This window comes from Gorilla gorilla, chromosome 13 (assembly GCF_029281585.2).
Source record: "Gorilla gorilla gorilla isolate KB3781 chromosome 13, NHGRI_mGorGor1-v2.1_pri, whole genome shotgun sequence".
Lineage (NCBI taxonomy): Eukaryota > Metazoa > Chordata > Mammalia > Primates > Hominidae > Gorilla > Gorilla gorilla.
The window spans coordinates 128,762,812-128,783,879 of NC_073237.2; the positions used below are offsets into that span (position 1 = coordinate 128,762,812).

The 21,068-nt window shown below is 45.0% G+C and overlaps 1 protein-coding gene across 3 annotated transcripts in view; it reads right to left on the minus strand.

Annotated features, from left to right (window-relative positions):
* The window catches only part of TTF1 (transcription termination factor 1), a 30,538-nt gene extending 12,511 nt beyond the window's left edge, over positions 1-18,027 (minus strand). Inside the window, exons 1-7 of one of the 3 annotated variants that reach the window (XR_002007448.4) lie at positions 17,961-18,016; positions 12,604-13,977; positions 11,188-11,411; positions 9,188-9,373; positions 7,467-7,545; positions 3,111-3,241; positions 1,637-1,864 (exon numbers count right to left, since the gene is read on the minus strand). Coding sequence is in view for 2 of the 3 variants with exons in the window: in XM_004048771.4 (XP_004048819.4) it covers positions 1,630-1,864; positions 3,111-3,241; positions 7,467-7,545; positions 9,188-9,373; positions 11,188-11,411; positions 12,604-13,970 (2,222 nt within the window). In the remaining variant the exon portion in view is untranslated. Of the gene's footprint in view, positions 1-1,629; positions 1,865-3,110; positions 3,242-7,466; positions 7,546-9,187; positions 9,374-11,187; positions 11,412-12,603; positions 13,978-17,960 lie in introns of all 3 variants that reach the window. The other 2 variants (XM_004048771.4, XM_019034226.3) reach the window with 2 other exon arrangements.
* Positions 18,028-21,068: the final 3,041 nt, after the last annotated feature.

The following is a 21,068-nucleotide window of genomic DNA, read 5'->3' on the forward strand; positions in this document are numbered from 1 at the left end:
GTTGAAATGTACCAGTGGAGGTCACTTCAATGTTACACAAGGTAAATATACGTTCAGAGTTTAAGTTTCCTATTTTTATCTCAAATTAATAGCTAAATCTTGCATGTTATCTTAATTATGTTGATCTTGAACCAGTACTACCCTTAATGATTACCATGTCCTCTTTTTAACATTGGTATGTCATCCTCCACTTGAGGCTTATAACTCACTCTTCCTTTTTTTTTTTTTTTTGAGACGGAGTCTGGCACTGTCGTCGGGGCTGGAGAGCAATGGCGTGATCTCGGCTCACTGTAACCTCTGCCTCTTGGGTTCAAGCAATTCTCTTGCCTCAGCCTCCCGAGTAGCTGGGATTACAGATGCCCGCCATCCCGCCAACTAATTTTTTGTATTTTTAGTAGAGATGGGGTTTCACTATGTTGGCCAGGCTGGTCTTGAACTCCTGACCTTGTAATCCACCTGCCTCAGCCTCCCAAAGTGCTGGGATTACAGGTATGAGCCACCGTGCCCGGCCCTCACTCTTCCTTCTTTTAGCTAAAAATAGAGGTAAAAAGAGCTCTGGTTCCTCCAACATTCCCTGTTCTTTGGAGTTTATTCCCCTGGAGTTGTAAGGTATATAAGCAGTATGATCTAGGAGTTTGCTTTTAACACAAAATATGTCTACTCTGGATTTTACTCCTATTTATTATTCAAGAGCCACTGAGTGCCCTTCATGTGCAAGGTGGGGGGGTCATGAGCATGCAGAACCACTGGTTTGAGGAGTTGGCTGCAGCTGGACATCCAGCTCCGCGACTCTCCAGGTCTTGGAAAAGCTATATCCAGCAAAGAATGTGTGGCAGAAGCAGGACTGAAACCGTCTCTATGTGACTGACGCAGCCAGGAGCATGCCTACCTCGCTTCATCTGAGGAACCGCAGAAGCAGAAAGCACATTAGAAGGGTGGAGCTGCTACTGATCACTGCACTTGTGATTTCTCTCTGTATGTTAGTTTTCTATCTTTTTTCTCTCTCTCTATTTTTTATTTTTTTGAGACAGAGCCTCACTCTGTTGCCCAGGCTGGAGTGCAATGGGGCGATCTCAGCTCACTGCAACCTCCACTTCCTGGGTTCAAGCGATTCTCCTGCCTCAGCCTCCTGAGTAGCTGGGACTACTGGTGGCTATGAGCCACCACACTTGGCTAATTTTTGTATTTTTGGTAGAGACAGGGTTTTGCCACATTGGCCAGGCTGGTCTTGAACTCCTGCTCTCAAGTGATCTGCCTGCCTCAGCCTCCCAAAGTGTTGGGATTACAGGCATGAGCCACTGCGCGAGGCCCCCTTTTTTCTAATGCTGCCAACAGATTGCTACCTTGTTTTATTAAAGACTTAGAAAGAGAGTGAAGAAATCAGAAGTCAATATTCAGTTTTAAAAAGGTTCAAGTTCTTTAGGAGGAAAGCATACACTCTTCAATGCATCAGGGCTAGTTACGTGCTCATTTAAATCAGAGAGTGATACGGAAGCAGCGGGGGCAGCAGACTAGACACGATTGTTCTTGACACGTCAGCTTCCCCACGGCAGTTACACAGATATTCTTGGTAAACTCACCTCTCCACAGAAGCTGGAGAGACAGAGAAAGAGAGAGGGAAGAACTTACCACTTACTTTTACACTGCATCCAATTTCTGGTTTGCACTTTAGCTTCTACTTCTACCCAAGATATGCCCTTGTAGAGTTTTTCCCGAACAATTGATAGGCAACTTTCAGGATTTTCTTGGAGTTTGGAATCCACCTCTTTTAACTCCTGGGGAGACATCTTCTTCAGAATCACTTCTTCGACAGCCTTGATTAGTTTCCGGGTTTCAGACTTACTCCAAGCACCACGATTTCTTTCTGTAGATATAAAAAGATGGTCTTATAGTTGCTAGTCTATTTGCTTTCAAACACAATATTAAAAATGAAATGATAAATCGGGTACTTTTCAGAAAATAATGGGCATCTCAATTATATAGACATAAAATGAACACAATTATGTGCATATTAAAATGAAATTACTAACACGGTCATGGATTCTTTTTAAGAACTAAAGCCAGAAATTATTAAATAAGTCCTTTCTTAAAGCAATGTTTTATTTATTTATTTCAAAACAGTTGTTCATCCTGTTTCTGAGAACAATGTCTCCCGCATGAAACTGTGAGGTTCCCAAACATTTAATGGGGGAAGAAAAGCCAGCCAAATGGCTTTTATGTTATGTACATGTCTCTTGGCCAAGAGTTCCTAGTGTAACAATAATAGCTACACTGATACCAACACAGTACTTGATGAAGGCACCTGAGAATTTCTGAAGCCAGTTATCTGTGGCGGATGCCCCAAAGTATCAACGGTTCACCCTTCTTCACTAGAGACATTCACGGTCACGCTAAGTAAGGAGCCTCACACTGGCAGCTGTTTGGCTGTGCTTTTGGTCTGGCCCACAGAATGTTACATTTTCCCCTCAATAACAATTTGGATGAATATTTAAAAATCAAGAGATTTCCAAGAAAGAAAAAAAGATAGCTAGAGTTCACAAAATTAAAAAAAAAAAACAATTTAAGATTTTCCTCTAGTTCTTGGAAACTTGAAGAACTGGCTGCAAGGCACTAGCTGTGTGGCCGGAGTGTGTGAGCCCCTGTGCTAAACAGAAAACCCAGTCAGGACTGTCTTCTGAAAGGAAACCTTTTAGGAAAGAGGAGACAGAGACAGGAGGTCACCAACACTGGTTCTGAGAAGAGTCCCCGCCTGACGGGCACGAACTGCATGCCTGCCTCCCTCCCAACGTGTCCCGTGCCACCGCGGGGAAGTGACCCTCCGCCCAGGCTCTCCCACCACCAGTTTACTGGGGTCCTGGTCCACTTGGGAGTTATATTTGCACGGACAGTTACTGAAGGGTGGTAAAAACCAGCCTAGTGGGTAAAGGTCACATGGCTTCACTGAACGCACGAGGAAACCAAACAAATTAGTATAGAGAACAGCTTAAGAAACAAAGCTCTCGCGGAAGACAGGTCTGCGGTGATTTCTGGGCATTGGATCGGTTACGGCTGAACCAGGCCTGTCAGGGCTTATTTCTTCAGCGAGGTGGGCACTGGGGGCTGCCACTTACGACTGCTGATCTGTGAGAACTTGAGGGCCACGGAGAGGCTACTTCGGGCCACCATCTCACCAATCGTCTTCCAGTCATTCCCAAGCAGAGAATGGTACATCTTTAACTTCTCAGTATCTCCTTCGCTATACCTAGGAGAAAGGGAAAATGTTTTACAAGTTTAAACAAACTATCAGATTAAAAATGGTATTCTCATCCCAGTACGCAGCAATCGTGGGGAAAGCTGAATGGGGCAGGCTGTCAGGGAACCCCGTCACAGCTCTCTTCACTTCCTGTTGGCGTCTCAATGGTGGTCATCCTATCAATCAATCACTGAAGTGGAGACCAGAGGCCTGGCTCAACTGAACAGCAGCCGGAGCAATCACTTAGCCCTTCTTCAGCTCAGAGCCTCTGTCCCTGTGGTGGAAACGGCCTTCCTCCACCCCACCTGGACAGTGCCTGCATGCTCGCCAGTGCCGTTTAAAGGGTGCGTTTTCGGGGAGCGCCTCTCTGACCCCCTTAGCCTGAAGTCCCCCTGTTGATTGCTCCTGGAGGACACCGTGCTTCTCTTCCATAGCACTGGTCACAACCTACACTCACACGTGCACCGGCTCCCTTGTTCACGCCTCTTCCTCTAGACCAGCACTGCCCAACAGAAACAACACGAGCCTCTTACGGAGTTTAAGTTTCCTAGTAGTCATAGGAAAACTCACTTTACCTAGTTTTAATAAAAGGAACTTTAAGAATATATTTCTTACATGGACATGTTGCGTGATGAAAAACAAAAACAAAAAATAATATATTTCATTGAACTCAATACGTTAAAAATGCCTATCATTTCAACACGTCATCAGTATCAAAAAACATCAACGATGTATTTTACATTCGGTTCTTCATCTTGAGCCTTCAAAGCTCAGCATGTGTTTTACTCTGACAGCACGTCTCAATGTGGACTAACTACATTTCAAATGTTCCACAGGCCCAGGAGGCTGCTGGTCACCATACTGGAAGACACAGCTCTAGAAGGGAAGTTCCATGAGGGCAGAGATCTTGTCGGTTTCGTATACTATGTTATCCATAATGCTTGACAGACAAAAGATGGCTTTACTGTATAAACTACATAAACATGCAACAAACGGCTTTACTGTAAATATGTAACTACTTGAGAAATGTAAAGTGCATTCATCCTACATAAAAATACATGTTGGGAGCAAGCCCCCCCAAAACTGGCCATAAACAGAATCTCTGCAGCGCTGTAACATGTTCATAATGGCCCTAATGCTCACGCTGGAAGGTTGTGGGTTCACGGGAATGAGGGCAAGGAACACCTGGCCCGCCCAGGGCTGAAAACCGCTTAAAGGCATTCTTAAGCCACAAACAATAACATGAGCGATCTGTGCCACAAGGACATGCTCCTGCTGCAGTTAACTAGCCCAACCTATTCCTTTAATTCAGCCCATCCCTTCGTTTCCCATAAGGGATACTTTTAGTTAATTTAATATCTACGGAAACAATGCTAATGACTGGCTTGCTGTTAATAAATACGTGGGTAAATCTCTGTTTGGGGCTCTCAGCTCTGAAGGCTGTGAGACCCCTGATTTCCCACTTCACACCTCTATATTTCTGTGTGTGTGTCTTTAATTCCTCTAGCGCCGCTGGGTTAGGGTCTCGCGGACCGAGCTGGTCTCGGCAAACACATATATTAAAGTACTAAGAAAAGCACTATAATATTATAAATGGATTTTAAGATTAAACACCTAAATATTTAAATAAATAAAAAGAAATCTTTATAACATCTTCAGATTCCTATCTGAGTAGGAATGGTGGTTTATGTCATCACTAAGAAGTCCTAAAAAAATACAATTTCTTTTTTTTTTTTTCTTTGAGACAGGGTCTGGCTCTGTCACCCAGGCTGGAGCACAGAGGCATGATCATGGCTCACTGCAACCTCCACCTCCTGGGATCAAGTGATCCTCCCACCTCAGCCTCCAAAGTAGCTGGGACGACTACAGGTGCATACCAGGCTAATTTTTGTATTTTTTGTAGAGCCACGTTGCCCAGGCTGGTCTCAAACTCCTAATCCAGTGATCCGCCTGCCTCAGCCTCCCAAAGTGCTGGGATTACAGGCATGAGCCACCGCACCCAGCCAAAAACAAACAATAACATCGGAGCATTTTCAGACATTTGTCTATAAATGCAGCGTATGGTGAATAGAAACTGGTTATTCTTCACTATTTTTTTTTTTGAGGTGGAGTCTTGCTGTGTTTCCCAGACTGGAGTGCAGTGGCGCAATCTCGGTTCACAGCAGCCTCTACCTCACAGGTTCAAGCAATCTTCCTGCCTCAGCCTCCCAAGTAGCTGGGATTATAAGCGTTTGCCACCACGCCCAGCTAATTTTTGTATTTTTAGTAGAGATAAGGTTTCACCATGTTGGCCAGTCTGGTCTCGAACTCCTGACCTCAAATGATCCGCCCACCTCAGCCTCTCAAAGTGCTGGGAATTACAGGCGTAAGCCACTGTGCCTGGCCTATTTTTCACTATTAAGAATCATGGCTGTAAGCCAGGTGTGGTGGCTCAAGCCTGCAATCCCAGCACTTTGGGAGGCTGAGGCAGGAGGATCACTTGAGGTCAGGAATTTGAGACCAGCCTGGTCAACATGGTGAAAGCTCATCTCCACTAAAAATATAAAAATCAGCTGGGTGTGGTGGCACACGCCTGCAGTCCCAGCCTCTTAGGAGGCTGAGGCAGGAGAATCGCTTGAACCCAGGAGGTGGAGGTTCCAATGAGCCGAGTTCGCACCACTGCACTCCAGTCTGGGTGACAGAGTGAGACCCTGTTCCAAAAAAAAAAAAAAAAATTGCCAGACACGGTGTCTCACACCTGTAATCCCAGCACTGTGGGAGGCTGAGGCAGGTGGATCGCCTGAGGTCAGGAGTTCCAGACCAGTCTGACCAATATGGTGAAACCCCGTCTCTACGAAAAATACAAAAATTAGCCGGGCATGGTGGTGGGTGCCTGTAGTCCCAGCTACCCGGGAGGCTGAGACAGGAGAATTGCTTGAACCTGGGAGGCGGAGGTTGCAGTGAGCCAAGATCGCGCCATTGCACTCCAGCCTGGGCAACAGACTGAGACTCCATTTCCAAAAAAGAAAAAACAAAAAATCAACAACAAAAATTAAAAATTAAAATAATAATAATTCTTTGATTTTTTTACTTTCTATTTTTTTTAAGTCAGGAATTGCTTGCTATAAAAATATTCTAAGGGTAAATGATCACCACAACACAAATAATATAGCACAAAGAGATGAACTGTTAGATTATTAGAATGACTCTAAAAATTACTCTAAAAATTTCATTCCTGTGTGTGTGTCACAGGTGGAAATATATTACCTCAGCTGCCACCATTAACCTGCCAAAAGCATTCTTGTAAGTCCCATTTAAAATGTTACCTTTAGTGGATTTTCTTAAAAGTTCTGTTCACAATTGTCTAACCTCAGGATTGGGGAAAACAGGCAGGGCAGGTCTCAGTCTGTGTGTGAACTTTCCTCACCTAAGGCTGATTTATTTCTGTAAAAATTTTAAAAAGGAAACCGAGGTCATATCAACGTTGGAAGTTTAGGTAATGACCTATGTCTCAGTTTACAATCACAGAGCTAAGCAGAACTCAACTGCCGCTGCCAGAAGATTTATGAAAGCTGCCTCTCAGAGAGAGGTCAAGCAGCTGAGTAGAAGGTAGTTTTCGGGGGCCGTGGAATCCGAGCTAACACCTTCCTGCTTCTCCTTCTGTCCCTGAGCAGAGTGCTAACGTGCTAACCCAAACACTCGGTCTACATTTGATTTGTTTTTAAATGTGTTGGAAACAAATTATAATCGGATATTGTATTTGGGGAAAAGGAAGGAGAATGACAACCGGGTTAAGCACCCCAGGTTGATACCACTGAACTGCATTTAAGGGACCGAATCCCAGCACTTACCTCCACCTTCAAATAGTTACTAAAAACCCACAGCACTCTGCTAAGTGCTGAAGGGAACATGTGTCGAGATGGGATGTTTGGGTTCACAAGGAGCTTATGACGTAAGCAGAGAGCAGAGCAAACAGGAGTCACAGCACATGAAGCAGTGTATGGGGAGTGCTACAGAAAAAGTGTAGAGAAAGCTGCAGATGCAGGAAACAGAAGGTCACCACGGCTTCACTAAAGGGGTGGGGATGGAAAAGGCCATGAAGACACACACTTGACAACAAATACACCACCTGGTTTCACACACACAAATCTGCGTTATTTTTACTGCTAATCCACTGCTGTGAATATTTTGATTTATGGTATCAGCAAAGACTAGAGAAATGTTCTGTCTCAAGCTGCTAAGACTATTTTCTTACCTGCCTTTGTAATTGTTGACATCGAACATCTTCTTTGCTCGATAGTATATAAGTTTCCAGGGCCGGGCAATGTTCCTAGCTAAAGTCAGAAGAAAGGTGATCAGAGGGACTCACATGAAATGAAGTCGCAATTGTAAAAGGAACCCAGAATGGCCCTTATAACAACAAGAACTATCCTAAGCCCCGTGTTAAGACTGGGATTTCCTATGTCCTGAAGAAAGCTGTCTTGTTTTTTTGTTTTTCTGTTTTGTTTTGTTTTGTTTTTTTGGGAGAGTCTCACTCTGTCACTGAGGCTGGAGTGCAGTGGCACTGTGTTGGCTCACAGCAACCTCCATCTCTTGGGTTCAAGCAATTCTCCTGCCTCAGCCTCCCGAGTAGCTGGGATTACAGGTGTCCACCGCCACGCCCAGCTAGTTTTTATATTTTTAGTAGGGACGGGGTTTCACTAAATGAAACCAGGCTGTTTCATTTGGTGAAGGCTGCTTCACCAAATGAACCAGCTGGCCAGGTTCATTTGGTGGCCAGGCTGGTCTTGAACTCCTGACCTCAGGTGATCCGCCCGCCTCGGCCTCCCAAAGTGCTGGGATTACAGGCCCGAGCCACCGCGCCCGGCCTAAGAAAGCTGTCTTGAAGAGCAGATACACACAATCACCAGTTTCCTTGGAGATCTCCGAAAACTAAATGCTTAGTACCCTGAGGCTCCAGCTTCCGGTCTATGCAATTCTTAAGGAAAGAATCCTTAAGAGGCAAAGTAGTTTTAAGATAATGTGAATTACGAGGAAGAGAACACTGCGGTGGAGAATACAGGGTAACAGTTTTCCAGAAGATGAACAACAATCTTTCCCAAATCAGCTTTTCTCACTTTCTCACTCTAAGGGGAAATAATCCCTCCACGGGGGCATACTAGCCCGCTTTTCTTCGGGGATTCCACACAACACCTAAGAAATTATCCTCTTTAAATTCAAGACAGATTTGCTTTCGCTCTGATCCTATATGACAGCATGACCTTCTAACTTCACAGGCAGCACCTCCAGTCGGAGGGTTCCAGTTACAAAGCACACATATGGCCACACTTAAAAAACACGGGAGACCATGGTGCGTATAAGGACGTGCTTTGTGTAGCGTACACAAAATATAAATAAGGAACAGGAGGAGAAATCAAAACCACAACTATTGCCAAGGAAGAAAGGTAAAAGTTGATCATTTAATTTTTCACCCTGAACTTGGGAGACATGAACACATTCCAAATCCCAGAAAGTACAGCCTGGCAATAAGAATACCATCAGGGCTGGGCGCTGTGGCTCAAGCCTGTAATCCCAGCACTTTGGGAGGCCGAGGCAGGCGGATCACGAGGTCAGGAGTTCGACACCATCCTGGCTAACAAGGTGAAACCCCGTCTCTACTAAAAATACAAAAAATTAGCTGGGCGTGGTGGTGGGCGCCTGTAGTCCCAGCTACTCGGGAGGCTGAGGCAGGAGAATCGCTTGAACCCCAGAGGTGGAGGTTGCAGTGAGCCAAGACTGCACCACTGCACTCCAGCCTGGGCAACAGAACAAGACTCCGTCTCAAAAAAAAAAAAAGAATATCATCAGCCATCACAGCAGTTAACGTGCGCCGCCTGCAGGCAATGGGCCAGGTACCGTGCTAACACTTACCATGGGTTATCTTGTTTATGGCTGGAAGGCTGTGGATGGTCAAAGAGTGATTGTTTCTAAACTTACCAATGTGTAATCTAAACGAGTATCTCCTTTTTAAGTTGGTGATCACAGATTTTTCCTCAGGATATCTGTCCGTGTACAGCAGCTTGTCTGCACTCTCAATGCCTGTCAGGGCTAGAAAGTCTTCCACATTTTTCTCTAACTGCTTATTTTCCTTTACAGAAAACTTGCCAAATTTAATGGCGACACCTAGAATTGGGAAGGAACAGGGAGAAAGTGTGTATTGTTAATAATGAACAAAAGCAAACCTATGACTTGGTTTTTCATCAGCAATGACAGTACCTCGGCCCAACAGTCCCAACACCTGACATTCGCCCTCCTGCCCGCACTTGCAGATTTGGCCTTTCCTTCAGGGTTCAGCCCAAGCTACACCTCTTCTGTCAATGTCTTCCCGGGTCATCCTATTCCAAAGTGACCTTTCCTGTTTCATCTATCTTTTTAAAAAATAGTTTTCAAATTTATTTATGCATTCTTTAGAGATAGGGTCTTGCTTTTTCACCCAGGCTGGAGTGCAGTGGCATGATCAAAGTCCACTGCAACCTTGAACTCCTGGGCTCAAGTGATTCTCCTGCCTCAGCCTCCCGAGTAGCTGGGACTACAGGTGTGTGTGACACCTGGCTAATTTTTTATTTTTTGTAAGACGGGGTCTTGCTGTTTTGCCCAGACTGGTCTTAAACTCCAGGCCTCAAGCAATTCTCTTGCCTTGGCCTCCCAAAGTGCTGGGATTACAGGTGTGAGCCACCTTACTTGGCCTAGGTTTACTTTAAAAATATCTTATGGGCAAGGCACAGTGGCTTATGCATGTAATCCCAGCACTTTGGGAGGCCGAGACAGGCGAATCATGAGGTCAGGAGTTTGAGACCAGCCTGGTCAATAATATGGTGAAACCCCATCTCTACTAAAAATACAAAAATTAGCTGGGCTTGGTGGCAGGCGCCTGTAGTCCCAGCTACTTGGGAGGCTGAGGTGGGAGAACCACTTGAACCCAGGAGGCGTAGGTTGCAGTGAGCCGAGATCATGCCACTGCACTCCAGCCTGGGCTACAGAGCAAGACTCTGTCTCAAAAAAAAAAGAAAAAAAAAAGTCTTTTATGAAATACATACTCATAAAAATTTCAACACAATACACCAAAATGGGATTCTATACCACTCTATAATTGTGTGTACGTGGGTAGTGCTGTCTTTTTTGCTTAATTTGTCTTGTCTATTTTTCTGAATCTCTTCAATCCCATTAATTCTGGAAGGTTATGACTCCTCTTTTTACTTTTTTCAATGACCAGTTGTATTGGGTCTCACACAACAGATACTCAGTAAATATTGCTCATTTGTAGTATACAGCCTTAAATTTGCAGTTTATTCTTAAATCCAATAAGCTTTATTATTGGATTTAAGAATAATAAAGGTTATTTATTATTCTTAATAATAATAAAGGTTATTTATTATTCTTAATAATAATAAAGGTTATTTATTATTCTTAATAATAATAAAGGTTATTTATTATTCTTAATAATAAAGGTTATTTATTATTCTTAATAATAATAATTCTTAATAAGAGAGGTTCAGAAACACAGTGAAATCAAGAAGGTGATCATTTCTACTACAACTGGCTCACCATCAATTTAATATCTTGGAGAAAGAAACGATACCTCATTAAAGTTGATTTTAATTTGACAGCATTTTAATTTTATATAACTGTTGTATCATTTCAAGTGTCTCAACCAATTAACCTCTCGTCCCTTCTCTTCTTAGTGGGAATTAATTATCTGGTCTCTTTAGCCCCATTCTTCCTGGCCACCTTTACCAGAAACTGGGCAAGAAGAGGAAAAGCAAGTGCACTTTATTTTGCTAATTTTACAGCTTGGACAATTCTGGTAGGAGATAGAGGTGAAGGCAGAGAAAGAATGCTTCTTGTCGATCTATAAATCTGAATCATCCATAAAAGAAAATCAGGTGCTAGCTCTGCATACAGGAAGTTCAACAAACACTAAGGCCCCACAAGCTCACCTTGTGCTTTAAATTCCTTAAACCGTTCCAAGTCGTCCCGGTACATCCGCTTGATTGTGCTGGTGGCCCTGTCCTTGATGTTAGGAATGAACTCCTGAAGCTGTTTCACGGCAGTACCCAAATCCGCATCTGAATCATCGGCATCTCCTGAATCTGCAGATAAATATCTTGTTTCGGAATCTTCAGCTGTTTCCACATTGTGTTCTTCATTTGCAGGTTCTAACCTAAGGGGTTAGAAAATTGGGTTGACTAACATTAACACATCACTTGACCTCATAACTTTTAAATTTTTCCTTCTTTTTTTTCGTGAGACAGAGGCTTGCTCTGTCGCCAGGCTGGAGTGCAATGGTGCGATCTCAGCTCACTGCAACTTCTGCCTCCCGGTTCAAGCGATTCTCCTGCCTCAGCCTCCAGAGTAGCTGGGACTACAGGTACGCGCCACCACGCCCGGCTAACTTTTGTATTTTTAGTAGAGACAGGGTTTCGCCATGTTGGCTAGGCTGGTCTCAAACTCCTGGCCTCAAGTGACTCACCCACCTTGGCCTCCCAAAGTGCTGGGATTACAGGCATGAGCCACCACGCCTGGCCTTAAACTTTTCTTAAAATGGCTCTCACTTAGGCTACTAGAATATTAAAGCAAGATGAGATCTTGGAGTTGACTCAGTCCGTGATTTTCAAACTTTTTACTGGAACTTGAATTACTTGGCTATATCTCAGAGGGAGCCTAGAAGCTAAAAGTGCAGCCCTAAGCCCTATTTCCACTGGTTATTTGCTCAGACTATTTTTCAAAGGTAATTTGGGCTTTTATATTTTTCAAAGGTAATTTGGGCTTTTAAATTTACTCATAGATTTTCTAGGGCTGGAATAGTTCTCAGTGAAAATAGAATCTGTCTTATTTCACACATGAAGAAATTAAACTACCTGCCAAGTTTACACAATTAAAGATGTACGATATTCTGTACAATGAGGGTCTACCTCTTGATGATTTTTGCCATTTAATATGTATGTGCTAAGGGTAGGCACGGTGGTTCACGCCTGTAATCCCAGCACTTTGGGAGGCTGAGGCAGGCGGATCACCTGAGGTCAGGAGTTCGAGACCAGCCTGACTAACAAGGACAAACGTTGTCTCTACTAAAATTTCAAAATTAGCCAGGCAAGGTGCATGCCTGTAATCTCAGCTACTCAGGAGGCTGAGGCTGGGGAATCGCTTGAACCCGGGAGGTGGAGGGTGCGGTGAGCCGAGATCGCACCATTGCACTCCAGCCTGGACAATAAGAGCAAATCTCCATCTCAAAAATAAATAAATAAATAAAAATAAAAATAAAAATAAAAAAAAGTCTGTGCTAAATAAAGAGGTATCGGCAGAATCCATACAAAAGAAATATACCAGCAGCTGGAATACCACTCCCTCGTTACCTTGGCGCCTCTTGCACATGCTTGCTTGCTGAACAGGCCTGGGTTTTCTTTTGTCGGGGCCTAGATTTCACACCTTCTTCCATCATGGCGCCATCACCTTCTACTGAATCAAGGAGTGCGCTCTCAGAGTTCTTACTGGGCACTGAAAAATCATCACCAGACACTCGTGCCCTTTTGACAGACGTAAGCTTCTTTTTCTTAGACTTCTTCTTTGTACTGTTGGATTCCTTGAACCCTTTAAGAGCCGTACTGCCTTCCACAGTCCCAACCTCACTGCCCACCTGTGATCCTTCAGGGTATGCACTCTCGAGGCTCTCAGGCATGGCCACTGCCTCAAATTCCTGGTGATTGGACTTTTTCTTTTTTTTCTTAGACTTGTTTTTATAAGCAGGTGCTGGTATTTCTGCAGTTTCACCATGCAGGCCCACAGCAGGCCGGGATTCCTGCATATCAGCCCCAACCTCACTGCCCACTTGTGATCCTTCAGGCATGGCCAATGCCTCAAATTCCCGGTGATGGGACTTTTTCTTCTTTTTTTTCTTAGACTTTTTTTTGTGAGCAGGTCCTAGTAGTTCTGGAGTTTCATCATCCAAGCCCACAGGAGGCTGGGATTCCTGCATATCAGTCCCGGCCTCTCTGCCTGCTTGCGATCCTTCAGGCATGGCCAGTGTCTCATATTCCTGGTTACTGGACTTTTTCTTTTTTTTCTTAGACTTGTTTTTATGAGCAGATGCTGGTAGTTCTGTAATTTCACCCCCTGGACCCACAGAAAGCCAGGACTCCTCCTGGTGGGATTCCGACTGAGGCAGGGTGTCCCTTGCCCGCTGGCTCTCCCAGGATGCAGCTTTCCTCTGATGCTTTTTATTCTTTTTCTCCCTAACTTTACTGTGCAGTGCTTCTGATTTATGTGCATGTGACTTAGCAAGTACCTGAAATTTGTCTGTTTTAGGCTTTCTTGGTAACTTCTGTTCTATGCTCATATCAACACAAACAACATCAACATCCTTTCTAAAATGCTTTGGTGTGTTGTTAATATTTTCTTTATCCACAAGGACAACTGTAACACCTGCTTCCTCGTTCACCTCCAAAGCACTATATCTTCTCTTTTTTCTCTTTTTGAGTGTGGAAGTGGTATTTGCAGTCTCATCACAGATTCTGGATTTTTTCAAAGGAGAAGAAATGAGATGCTGGAAATCTTTTTTCCTCTTTTTCCTCCTAGTTATTTGAGACTGTTCATTCACCAGGGAGGAGTCTCTGAAAATTTCGTGGGAATGTTTCCGAGGTCTTTCCTTATGTATAGAGCACTTTTTCTTTTTCTTGTCAGAAACTGGAGTGTGGATTTCAAATCTGCTTGATTCTCCTTCCATTTTATTCCTATATGGAAATGTGACAACAATGGTTTATTTTTGCTTTTTTTTTGAGACGGAGTCTCACTCTGTCGCCCAGGCTGGAGTGCAGTGGCGCGATCTCGGCTCACTGCAAGCTCCGCCTCCTGGGCTCATGCCATTTTCCCGCCTCAGCCTCCCGAATAGCTGGGACTACAGGCACCCACCAGCATGCCCGGCTAATTTTGTTTTTGTATTTTCAGTAAAGATGGGGTTTCACTGTGTTAGCCAGGATGGTCTCGATCTCCTGACCTCGTGATCCGCCCACTCCAGCCTCCCAAAGTGCTGGGATTACAGGCGTCAGCCACCGTGCCTGGCCTATTTTTGCATTTTAAACATAGCCTCAGCAGAAAAAATCACAGCAAAATGAAATTGTATGACAAATGACAAGCCTGTAGTCATGATTACAAATTTCAGATTATTCTAGATACACAGGTGGCTCACTGGAATTCTCTCTGTCTGGTCCCACTGCCTTTATGATGGAGAAAAAAAGAGTTAACAGAGAACAACAGTGCCCTGCACCATAAGGCCCCTGTCCCCCACAGCCTCACCTCTGAACTCATCTTTCCAACTCTACGTTTAAGCCACAAGCAGCTTGTTTTGCTTCCTCAAACGTGCCATAATAACCTTTCCCCCCCAGCTCTCCATGAAATTCTCTCCACAGCCTCCCCACCCTCCTTGCCTCCTGCCATCCTTCAGAGCTTGGTTTGAAGATCAGTTCTTCAAGAAAGTTTTCCCTGATTCCTTGGGCTTGGCCTGATTCCCAAGTAATATACTTTCATATTTAAAAAATAAACATTTCTTTAGTCATTTACAGGCTGTCTTCTCTGCTTTAAAAAAAAAAAAAAAAAGACAAAGAAAAAAGAAAACAAGGAAGAAAAAGATGGTTTATCTGTCTTGTTCCCCTCTGTGTTTGTACCATGGAGAAGCCATTAGACTCCATTCGAGTGCAGGATCCACAGAAGGGCTTCGCAGTGGGGATATCAGGTATCCACTGACCTCAAACCAGAAGTTGGCCTCTTTGTGAAAGAAGTTGGATATGCCTTGTTAGTGTCCAACAAAGAGCGGACGTTCTGCGATACACTGGAATAAATTTCACAAGCCACTAACGTTAATACTCACATATAGGGTGTGTGCACTTGGAATTAAAATACAGAAATATAGATGCACTTTCCAAAAGAGATGATTAAAAATATAATTTTGCAAACATGTCTTATTGTTCTCTTTGCTCTGTATTGCTTCTGGGTTTCATTTTTTTAGATTTATCTTTGGCTAAATAACACATTTACGTCGTACATAAATAAAAATGATCTTCATATTTCCTCTCCTTTTTTACACAGAAGGTAACACCTATATATTGTGATCTGCATTTGCTATTTTCACCTAACAATAGATCCTGGAGCTCTCTCTATATCAGCGGTCTTTAAACTCTCAATGCTAAGCACATTTTCTACAGAAGCTACCTAATTTATCCTGGGTAGTAAATATCAGCTGTATTAGACAAGAAATATGTTACTCCCCCAAGTCTAACACACCTACTTGCACTGCCACATCCTCTCTCTCTCTCTCTTGCTGCAACAAAGGAAGTGTCCCTTCCGTCAAAGGCTATTTCCTTCCGTTATAGGAAGGAAAATGTGTGCTGGCTCCCAACCCTCTCCTGCCTTCTCAGAGAGATGGTGGTCTCTCCGTATCGTCTCTCTCATCTCTCTCCTGTATCTTCAGCCTGCGTTTTCTAGCAAAATACCAACAATATTTAATCTCCTCTAACTTAAAAAAAAAAAATGCAACTGTCGCCTAACCCTAAAGTCTCATCCAGCTGTTCTCTTTCTTCCCCTTCACAGCAACATTTCCTGAAAGAGAAATCACTCTTTCCAATACCTCATCTTTCATCCACTTATTAACCCACATCCTTGTAGCTCCCACCCCACTACTCCACTGAAACCGTTCCAGCAAGAGTGCCTTTGTTCTTAAAACCACAAATTTCAACAGACGCTTTTCAGGCCCATCTTTTAGGACCTCTCAATAAATCACGAACAGAGCAAAGCAGATTATTTCTTTTTTTTCTTTTTTTTTTGAGACGGAGTCTTGCTCTGTCGCCCAGGCTGGAGTGCAGTGGCGTGATCTCGGCTCACTGCAAGCTCTGCCTCCCGGGTTCACGCCATTCTCCTGCCTCAGCCTCCAGAGTAGTTGGGACTACAGGTGCCCGCCACGACGCCCGGCTAATTTTTTTGTATCTTTTAGTAGAGACGGAGTTTCACCGTGTTAGCCAGGATGGTCTCGATCTCCCGACCTTGTGATCCAACCGCCTCGGCCTCCCAAAGTGCTGGGATTACAGGCGTGAGCCACCCACCGGCTGGTTTCTTTTCTTTTCTTTTTTTCTTTTTCTTTTTCTTTTTTTCTTTTTTTTGGAGACAGAATCTCGTTCTGTCACCCAGGCTGGAGTGCAGTGGCGCGATCTCGGCTCACTGCAACCTCTGCCTCCCGGGTTCAAGCGATTCTCCTGCCTCAGCCTCCGGAGTAGTAGCTGGGATTACAGGCGCACGCCACCAAGCCCGGCTAATCTTTGTATTTTTAGTAGAGACGGAGTTTCGCCATGTTGGCCAGGCTGGTCTTGAACTCCTGACCTCAGGTGACCCACCTGCCTCGGCCTCCCAAAGCGCTGGGATTACAGGCGTAAGCCACAGCGCCCAGCCTTGATTTCTTTAAATAACATTTCCCCTTCCATCAGTTCCTTTCCTTCTTTTTTGTAAATACTTCCTAGGCTGCTCTCTGGTCTCTGGAGCCCAGTACAACCTTCTAAATATATAGTCTCTCCCTGCTAAAAACTTTTTAGGGTTCCCCTGTTATTCTTAAGATGAAGTCAAAATCCTCACAGACCTGCAAGAGTCTTCATTTCTTCATAATCTAGCCTAGAGATTGACAGAGGTAAGTCCATGCCTACCTCTCTACCTCTCACTTCTCTCTAGGTTTCAGAAACCCTGCTGTTTTCAGTTCCTAGAATACACTACCTTCCTTTTCGTCTCAGGAACTTTGCAAAAACAGCCCATTCCATCAGGAAAGCTCTTCCTCCGCATTACCTTTCTGCCCTTTAACTGGTCCAAGTATGAAAGCCACTTTCTCAAGAGGACCTCTCTAACTCCTTAGCCGGTCTCATCTTTCTGGTTAATAGTGTTTCCCAACAACCAGCTGCTCCCCATCGCACTTTTGGCAGTTATAATATGATCGGCTTCTTGAGAGCTGGAATCCTGGCCATCTCGCTCCCAAATGGCTCCCCAGTCAGTGCTCGATACATATCGAACGAACGGATATGCACTTATCCCCCCTTACTCAGAACATACACTTCCCGCTCTGCAGGTACGTGCCCAAACCTGGTCCCGGATTCTCTCACTGCCTTTGGGGTGCGAGAGAGACCCCGCTCTGCTCCCGGTTGGGCGCTCCAGGGCTGAGACTGGAGGAACTAACCAGATGTGAATTCTGCATCTTCTCACTCCCAAAGACCCAAGCCGCGGCCGGGCGCGGTGGCTCACGCCTGTAATCCTAGCACTTTGGGAGGCCGAGGCGGGTGGATCACCTGAGGTCAGGAGTTCGAGACCAGCCTGGCCAATATGGTGAAACACTGTCTCTACTAAAAATACAAAAATTAGCTAGGCTTGGTGGCGGGCGCCTATAATCCCAGCTACTCGGGAGGCTGAGGCAGGAGAATCGCTTGAACCCAGGAAGCGGAGGTTGCAGTGAGCCGAGATCGCGCCACCGCACTCCAGCCTGGGCGACAAGAGCAAAACTCCATCTTTTAAAAAAAAAAAAAACCCAAGCCTCAGTTTCCCCGAGATAAGGCCTGGGGCGAAGACCGCGGCCTGGAGACCTCAGGCCAAAAGGCGGGTCTCCCAGAAGACGGGGAAACCCACCACCCCACGCTGAGTTTTTACGCGCGCATTTTGAAAAACAGAAACAACAAAGGCGCTTTCAACTTACCCTCCGAAAGCGCCGCCACCTTTCTCCCAACCCGGAAGTGCTGCTGTTGAGGAAGCGGAAGTAGTAGTGCGTCGCCTTCCGGCCCCCTCGGCGTCACGCTGCCATGGTAACAGTGCTACCGCTAGGCCTTGGAGGCGCGCACATTTGCCTACCCATTTTCCTTCAGGGTCCTTTAGAGGTCAGGTGGGGTAGAGAGTGCTCCTGAAACGAAGAAAGTAGGACAGAATCCCCCTCCATTGACGTACTAATGCATGCGTGCATTCCATTTATTCCTGTTTTTGGTGACCTCCAGGAACAACTTGGGAAGACAGATGACAAATCAACTAAGATAATTTCAGATTATCTTGTAAGGAAAATAAAATAGGGTGACGTGATGGAGAGTGACTAGGGGACGGTGGGTGCTACTTTAGATGTAAGAGAGGGCTCACTGAGGAGTGACATTTGAACTGAGTTCTAAATGGAAAGGGCAGGCAAAAAATCTAGGCAGAAGAGTGTTCCAGGCTGGAAGTGAGTGCAAAAGTCCTGAACTTGGTTGCTGGAGGACCTGGGACAAGGCCAGAGCAGCTGGAGCACAGAGTGAATCCACACAGTGAACCCACAGGGTGACAGACAGGTCGCATACGCCCAGCCTAAGTGAATGCATGTGAATGCAGGGGAGGGGGTGGGAGATGAAGTCAGAGGTCTGCAGGGGCTATCTGGTGCAGAGGCTGATGGATGTTAAGCTTGGATGAAGTCTCAGAAGTTTAGAGTTAGCAGGAGCTTTGGAGATCTATCCCAGTCTTCCCATTTCACCAGAGTCCTGAAGAGACTTAGCCAAAAGGGTAGCTTTAACCTGACCATCAATTCGAGGCCATTATATTTACCAACCAAACGTTTAACCTTTTTGGATAGTGAACATATACGATATAGGCAACAAGTTTTCTCACTTAATCCTTGTAATGAGGTATTATTAGCCCCATCTTGTGGATGAGAAACCTGGGTTTACAGTAACTTGTCCAAGGTGACTTAAATGGGCCAGCCAGAAATCAGACCTATGCTCTTTCTACTACTCCACTATCTTGCCCTTCACTGTTCCACCTGACTTCTATGTGATCTGCCAAGTGGCTTTGATTAAAAAATGCACAACCTATGCTTCCGTGAAAGTCTGGAAGGGAAGCAGGTTGGAGAAACGATGAGCCTACATATGTACTCATGTTGCCATGCAAGGGCTGCTCTGGGATGTGGATGTGCAGTTGGAGCTCCGTCTGGAGAAGTCTGTAAATGTGGTGTTGTCCGCTGTTGATATGGAAGGCCTTGAAGTCCAGCTCCGTCATTGGTGTCACGTGTTCTGTGGTGACCCCACTTACCCAGAGCCTTGTGGTGCTAGTGATGCATGAATGAACCCACAAAAGGCTGGCACTAGAGGAGAGATTAGATATCATCCAGTATCGATTCAGGAAAACTCCAATAGTGGTTTCCAATCCTCCTCCAACTGCACCAGTCACCTGGGAAGCTTTTTTTTTTTTTTCAAATGCAGAGTCTCAACTTTGCAATGGATTTTATATTAAACACTATTGTATCACATTAAAATCTTCGGACATGATAATGACATTGTAGTTACACATGGGAATGTCCTTGCTACATGATGACGTACTTAGGGTTAAATATGGTGTTGACAGATATTTTTCAGGTGATTCTGTAATGTGTGTATGTGCATGCTCACAGAGAGAGAGCAAGAAAATGTGACCAGTGCTGGGGACGGGTGAATCTGTTAGTCCAAACTGCACCATTTTGTAAGCCCCCTGCCATTTTGCAGATCTTGGTTAAAGTGAAACATTCCACGGGGGTTCAGGCGGTGAGAAACAGCCTGCCTCTTATCATATTCTGCTGGGAGAAAGTGACAGGAACATCACATTCCACCAGAACAAGGGCCAAACTGCCTCATCATGGGAATACCTTATCAACATCTTCCCGGGCAGCAGGCCATACCCGCTGGGCCCCTCCCCGCCCAGGCCTATAATTTCCCCAGCCTGTAAGCAGCGGTAGGCACTGGCATTAAGCCGGTCTCCCACCTCTGTAGGTCTCATGCTGGACATAAAACCTGAATTTGCTGTAGAGCCGCCACTCTTTCTTTAACCCTCCCTTTCCCTTCAAAATCTAACCGAATCTAGGTGAAGCCTATGTGTATTTTCATTGTATTCTTCTTTCAACTTTCAACTTTTCTGTAGGTTTGAACTTTTTCACCAAGTTGTGGGTGGGTGGGTAAGGGGATTTTTAAAAATGCAGCATCTGGCCTGGTGAGGTGGCTCATGTCATTATCAGAGCAAGACTCTGCCTCTTAAAAAAAAAAAAAAAAAGGAGAGCCTCAGATGCCATTTCCAGATATTCTGATTTAGTGAGTCTGGGGTGAGTCCTGTGAATCTTCATTTTTCTTTTTTTAGCACATGGTCTCATTCTGTCATCCAGACTGGAATGTAGTTGCCGAAACACGGCTTATTGTAGTCTCAACCTCCTCAAGTGATCCTCCTGCCTCAGCCTCCCCAATAGCTGGGACCACAGGTGTGTGCCAGCACACCTGGGTAATTTTTTAAATTTTTGGTAGAGATGAGACCTCACCATGTTGCCCATGCTGGTCTCAAACTCCTGGGCTCAGGCCATCCTCCCTCCTAGGCTTCCCAAAGCAATGGGATTACATGGGTGAGCCACCAAGCCCAGCCCAAATCTGTATTTTTCAATTTCCCTTCATTCTGTTGCTTAAATTTGGGAACCATTGATGTAATCCAACTCTAGCGTTTCCTTGTCACCCATCTCACAGGAAAAAAAGAAAAAAAGGCCTTAGGATCCAAGAGGATGACTTGCCCGAGTCCTCCCAGTGGGTCAGCATCAGCATCAGGCTTGGAATGCATTTCGTGCTCTGTCTCAGGTGTGTGCGTGGTGCAAAGAGCAGAGGTGGGGAGGGGTTGTGAGTGGAATGGGGGTGAGCGGAGGATGGAGTCTTCGACTTGGAAGACAAATGTAAATGACCCTCTATGAGCCACGCCGCTTTGATTGCAACCCACTGGAGATTCTCGGTTCTCCTGTATCGATTCAGGAAAACTCCAAACAAGTCCACACTGGTAGCCACCAAGA